Source organism: Mustelus asterias, unplaced genomic scaffold, assembly GCF_964213995.1.
Source record: "Mustelus asterias unplaced genomic scaffold, sMusAst1.hap1.1 HAP1_SCAFFOLD_900, whole genome shotgun sequence".
Lineage (NCBI taxonomy): Eukaryota > Metazoa > Chordata > Chondrichthyes > Carcharhiniformes > Triakidae > Mustelus > Mustelus asterias.
The window spans coordinates 153011-159447 of NW_027590846.1; the positions used below are offsets into that span (position 1 = coordinate 153011).

The 6437-nt window shown below is 49.0% G+C and overlaps 1 protein-coding gene across 1 annotated transcript; it reads right to left on the minus strand.

Annotated features, from left to right (window-relative positions):
• Window positions 1-731: 731 nt before the first annotated feature.
• Window positions 732-5328, minus strand: zbtb14 (zinc finger and BTB domain containing 14). The gene is made up of 2 exons (XM_078205669.1): window positions 5216-5328; window positions 732-3701 (listed from the first exon to the last, which is right to left on the minus strand). The coding sequence occupies exon 2, from the start codon at window positions 3683-3685 to the stop codon at window positions 2360-2362; it is 1326 nt and encodes a 441-aa protein (XP_078061795.1). The 5' UTR covers window positions 3686-3701; window positions 5216-5328; the 3' UTR covers window positions 732-2359.
• Window positions 5329-6437: the final 1109 nt, after the last annotated feature.

A 6437-nucleotide genomic window follows, 5' to 3' on the forward strand; every position in this document is an offset into this window, starting at 1 on the left:
AAACTCAGTCCAATACATAAGATAGGTTTTTACAAATTGGCATTCCCAGTACAGAAATATTCATACTGGAAGCACAACATCAGCAATTCAAGTAGGGACATCAACAAATCTGGCAGGATTTGCACTAAATTGTTTTGAATTGCTAGATCTGATCTGTGCACTCAAATTTGTTTTCTTCCTTGTGCTCATCCCTATCTACCCTTGAAAAGTTGGTAGCCCCGTTTTCACTGTGTGGTGAACTTACTCTCATAGCGTTAGGTAGAGAGTTCTAGGATTTTGATCAAGCAATGATGTAAAAATAGCAATATATGTCCAGGTCAAGATGATATGACTTGGATGTGATGGCGTTTGCATCTATCTGCTGCTCTTGTCCTTCAAGCTGGAAGAGATTTGAGAAATAGTACACACTGCAATCACAGGACTGGAGGGAGAATGGGGTGTTGATCAAGCTGACTGCTTTGCCCTGGATAATGAGTTATTTGAGTGTTGCTGGAATTTTACTCATCCACAAAGTGGAGAGCATTTTGTCACATTTCTCACATATGTCTTGTAGGTATAGGAGTTGGGAGGTGAGTCACTCCCCACAGAAAAGGCTGCCTCTGACATGCTCTCATATCTAGTGTGTGATTCCCCCAAAATGTTGTTGGGGATGTTACGACAACAGTAATAAATGAATAAAAATGCTAAATATATGTTTTAAAAGGGGAAGAAAAAGTCAGTGACATGTTTTTCGAAAATGTTTACATTTTAATTCGCAGAAGACTTTTTTCAGACAATAGTAAATGTTCTGAGAAAGACAAGTTAATTTTAGTCTAACACTGATCAAACCAATTATGAAACTGAAAACAAAATATGTTCAAATGACCCAATTCAAATTTGTACATGTCAATCACAAAACGTTCATATCAAAACATTGACAGCTAATTTGTAAGCACATCGCTTACATATCACTACAGGCTTGACACATGGATGCAGCCACTGGCACAGACTAGGGTGAAAGCACTTCGATATATATAACCTACATCATTAGTTGGTATAATGTAAGACCAACATGTCACTTTGGCTACTCAAAAATATGCATATGTATGAAAATTTTAATAATATTTTCTAAACTTTGAGCTGGGCAAGACAACTTAATCTGAAGTCAAATCTAACAGTAAATTTTACAATTATTTCATTTTTAATTTAAAATATTTACAGACAAGTATCTACTTAATTTTACTATAAGATTGGAATGCTCAGATGACTTCTTTGAAGAGAGATTTCTTAAGTGCTGGCAAAAAAGTAGCATTGCTCCATTGTTAAGTTGCTAGCGATCCAGATCTTGTTCCAAAACCTTTTTAGGGATGTGGCAAGTATCTTGTTTGAGTCCGAAGCTTTGCTGTTGCCAAGGTCTGCTGTTGATCAAGATCAGCCATGATCTTATTGAATGGCGGGGCAGGCTCGAGGGGCTAGATGGCCTACTCCTGCTCCTATTTCTTATGTTCTTATGTTCTTATGTTATTTGTCGAAATCCACAACTCCAGCTTCAATTTAACAAGGGAGATACTGTATGCAAATATATCGTATTACATCATATTCTGTGTTAAGAACACTAACATTGATAATTATGTTATTTTACCATTATAGAACATGTGGTACAAAGAAATCTGCGTACATCACAATGTATGCATCCTGCACCATTAGCTGGTATAAAGTAAGACCAACATGTGATATAGGCTATACAAAAATCATCTTTGCTTCCCTTAAAGAAACTTATTTAAAATAAATAGTGGTACAAAAAAAAAACACCAGCAGTAGTTCTTTTCTCTTAAGAATGCTTAAAAATTAGGCATAAAATTGCACCAACTAAATTAGCAACATATCTGTGGGCAGGTGTCTATCCAAAAGAATGGGTATCAAAAATACTTTGATCTTATTCCTAAAGGGTTTTGACCCTAGTGACTCATTTGCTATCACCGAATATAATCAAAAAGTCTGCAGTGGCAGGCCAAAACATTAAAAACTTCATTTAAAAAAAAAATCTTTAAAACTGTAACACATCACTCAAAGTATGCCATAAATACATTATTGCACCATACAAGGATTAAAATAAACATCTGAAGTGTTCAATTCCGTAATTTATCTTGTTGTCCCAAATGGCCAACCCTATTAATTCCTTATACAGTGCAACAATTTAGTCTAAATATATTATTATGTACACAGACAGAAAAAAAGGATTCTTCATAAAAATTGTGAAAAGGAACAACTTGAAGGCAAAAATACATAAGGGTCTTGTTTATTAATTCAGTCATCTATGTTTGATAGAAACCCTTTACAGAAACAAAAGAGAAATAGGGAAACTAGCATTAATTTAGCTTCAACTACAGGCTATACTTTCCAGGTTTTGCTCTGTTTCAGCTGCCATTGCAGCAGCTTGCAACTGCTCGGTTTCACTGGCAATCACACTTGTAGGCACTTGTTTGCGTTCACTGTGCATATTGTTTTCATGCCTCTTCAGATCTGAAGCTTTGGCAAATGCTTTAGTACAGGAACCACAGACGAATGGCTTTTCACCTCGATGCCTCCGCTCATGATCTTTCAGGTGAGACTTGTGCTTGAAGGCTTTGTCACACATGTGGCATGCAAAGGGTCTTTCATTACTGTGGACTCGTTCGTGTTTCTTTAGGTCAGGTGCTCTAATGAAAGATTTTCCGCACACATCACACCCATAAGGTTTGAAACCTGTGTGAATTTTGAGATGTTCTTTCAAGTGAGCTTGTGTGGTGAAGGCCTTTGAGCAGATATCACATACAAATGGTCGGTCAGCAGAATGCAACTTCTCATGTTTCCTCAAACGTGTTTCATCGGTGAAAGACTTGCCACAGGTCTGACAACTGAACTGTTCCCTATCCCCATACAGCAAATATTCAAATTTCACATCAGTGCTTGCCGTCCAGCCAGGTGGCTGTTCTTCCTTGACTCCGCTCATGCTGTCATTGAAAGCAATAGTTGGAGGTGGTTGGGGAGTCACATCCTTTGGTTCAGTTGTCTCAATGGTTTCCACTTCTGATGCAAAGCAATTGACTTTACGCACTTCTTCACTTCCAAGTTCTTTTAAGATGGCTTCCTGAACTCGAAGGCCATTAGCTTGGGACTTCCCATCATCCTGATTCGGTACGGTTTCTTCTATTGCCTCTTCTGACTGGGCTTCAAGTTGATCTCCAATTTCCTCTATCTCCTCATCAGTGCTATTTACTGAGGGCCGATGGATTTTTGCACTTATACTGTATGGGTATCGGCTTTTGCGACGAACTGCATTCTGTTGAGGAGACACATCACGCTTTTGAGTACATAGTTTATCTAAAAATTTTATACCGAGGATTTGTCCAGAAGACATCATCAGGTTCACATCTTCTCTCTTCACGGAGATTTTGGAGGTGTACATATAATTCAGCACTTCTTCAAATATATCTGAACGCAAAAAATCAATCTCAATCACTGAAGAACTATCTACCTCCAGTTTTTTAAACAGCTTCTTAAAGTAAGTGCTGCAAGCTGCCAAAACACATCTGTGTGCTCGGAACTTAACATCTTCCACCACAATGGCTATGTCACAGAACTCTCCTTCTAATCGCTGTTCGTTCAGCGTCTTCAGAAATGCATTTTTATGTTCGTCATCAATGTATTTAACGACTTCACCCATTTTGCACTGCAAGCAACTGGCAAAAAAAGGAACAAAGTAATTGAAGTTTTTGTATATAGCCAATAAACAAGATGCATTTAGAATGTGAAATCTTAAAACTAAATTGGGCAGCATCAATCATGGTTCTTGAAAGAAAAAAAGGCATCTAAACTTGGATATTTTAATACGACTTATTTCTGCTTTCTATAACATCCCATATTGAATAAATCTGCTTTATTCTTGGCTTCATATATTCCTAATTCTGCTATTAACTGCAAATTTTGCCTGCCATTACTTCTTCCAGGAGGTGCCCATCCTTCTCATCCTGACTTCATTTCGAATCTCTTTGTGGGCTGGCACGGTGGCGAGCACTGCTGCCTCACAGCCCCAGAGACCCGGCTTCCATTCTAACCTCAGGTCATCACTGTCTGGGTGGAGTTTGCACGTTCGCCCCGCGTCTTCGCGGGTTTCCTCCTACACTTCAAAAGATGGGCTGATTAGGTTGATTGGTCATGCCAAATTGCCGCCGAGTGTCAGGGGGATGAGCAAGGTAAACATGCGGGGTTATGGGGATGGGATCTAGGTGGGAGTGTGCTTGGTGCAGGCTGGATGGGCCAAATGGCCTCCGGTAGGGATTCTGTGAACTCTCTCCACAGTCTGTCTGCCTGCAGCAGCTGAACACTTGTTGGAGAAGCTGATTATTTGGTAATGTCCGAGTTCCCCCGGAGGGCTCTCAATGTACATCAGTGTGAAGTGGATTAGAGCTGCTCGGTGCTCCCCCTCCCCCACTGCGCGCTGCAGCCCGGCGGTGGGCACTGCCCGCCTCTGCCGCCACCTCCCGGGCGGCGCGCCTCCCGCCTTCGGGGCCGCGCCTCCCGCCTCGGGGCCGCGCGCGCACGCTCGCTCCCGCCGGGTTGTTTCGGATGTCATACGAAATCATTTCGGCCCGAGATTAATTCATAAATCGGTGCGAGAGACATTTTGCTCCGTGACGGCAATAACGGGATGTTTATGGCACCGAATCATTGATCCAGGTTTAATCCTGGTGTCTAAACGCTATTTGTAATATATTTTCCATTCGGTCAGTCAGGGAAATCCAACGCGGGATTTGAATTCTTGGAGAACACAAACTCGATTATTTTTAAACTGAATCAACAAATGAGCAGTTTTCCCTCTCCCGCTGATCTCAGTCGGTGCTGGAGATGGATCGGCAGAAAAGCCCTCAGCCCCCGGGCCGCTCCCGCCGCCGCCACGCCCCATCCCGCCCGTTCCCGCCGCCGCGCCCCATCCCGCCCGCTCCCGCCGCCGCCCATCTTGTCGGGGGCGCCCCGCCTTCCGCGGCCCCGGAGCTCGCTTGCGAGGCTGGCTGGAGGCTGCAGTCGAGAGCGCGGGTTCAAGGCCCATTTCCCTCCCGCGCAGACAACTCGCTGCAGAGAGCGAGCGGCTCTCAGAGAGAGAGAGAGAGAGCGCGGGGCCGGGCCGGCCCGGAGCGCGCTTTCCCCCCACCCCCCGGGCCCGGGACACAGTGAGCGCCGCCGCTGCTGCCGTTACCAGTGAGAGAGGCCGGGGCCGCCGGGCGCTGCTCTGAGTGTCCGGCCCGAGGGACGGAGCGAGCTCTCCGGCAGCCCGCGAAGTGGATGTGGCCGCTCCGCCCGGGCGCGCTCCGGCTGACGGAGTGACGCGCCGCGCAGGCACGCGGGGGGCGGCGGGAACACGCACGGGGGCGGGCACTGGAATGGGAGGCGGGATCGAGCCGCGGGGGGAATGAGGGTTAGCCCCCGGGGGAGGGAGGGTCTGCTTTTCCCTCACACCCCCCCTTCCCCTCCCTCACCCCCCCCTTCCCCTCCCTCACACCCCCCTTCCCCTCCCTCACACACCCCCTTCCCCTCCCTCACACCCCCCCTTCCCCTCCCCTCACACCCCCCCCTTCCCCTCCCTCACACCCCCCCCTTCCCCTCCCTCACACCCCCCCCTTCCCCTCCCTCACACCCCCCCCTTCCCCTCCCTCACACCCCCCCCTTCCCCTCCCTCACACCCCCCCCTTCCCCTCCCTCACACCCCCCCCTTCCCCTCCCTCACACCCCCCCCTTCCCCTCCCTCACACCCCCCCCTTCCCCTCCCTCACACCCCCCCCTTCCCCTCCCTCACCCCCCCCCTTCCCCTCCCTCACACCCCCCCCTTCCCCTCCCTCACACCCCCCCCTTCCCCTCCCTCACACCCCCCCCTTCCCCTCCCTCACCCCCCCCTTCCCCCCTCCACACCCCCCCCTTCCCCTCCCTCACACCCCCCCCTTCCCCTCCCTCACACCCCCCCCTTCCCCTCCCTCACACCCCCCCCTTCCCCTCCCTCACACCCCCCCTTCCCCTCCCTCACACCCCCCCTTCCCCTCCCTCACACACCCCCCCTTCCCCTCCCTCACACCCCCCCCTTCCCCTCCCTCACACCCCCCCCCTTCCCCTCCCTCACACCCCCCCCCTTCCCCTCCCTCACACCCCCCCCTTCCCCTCCCTCACACCCCCCCCTTCCCCTCCCTCACACCCCCCCCTTCCCCTCCCTCACACCCCCCCCCTTCCCCTCCCTCACACCCCCCCCTTCCCCTCCCTCACACCCCCCCCTTCCCCTCCCTCACACCCCCCCCCTTCCCCTCCCTCACACCCCCCCCCCCTTCCCCTCCCTCACACCCCCCCCCCTTCCCCTCCCTCACACCCCCCCCCTTCCCCTCCCTCACACCCCCCCCCCTTCCCCTCCCTCACACCCCCCCCCCCTTCCCCTC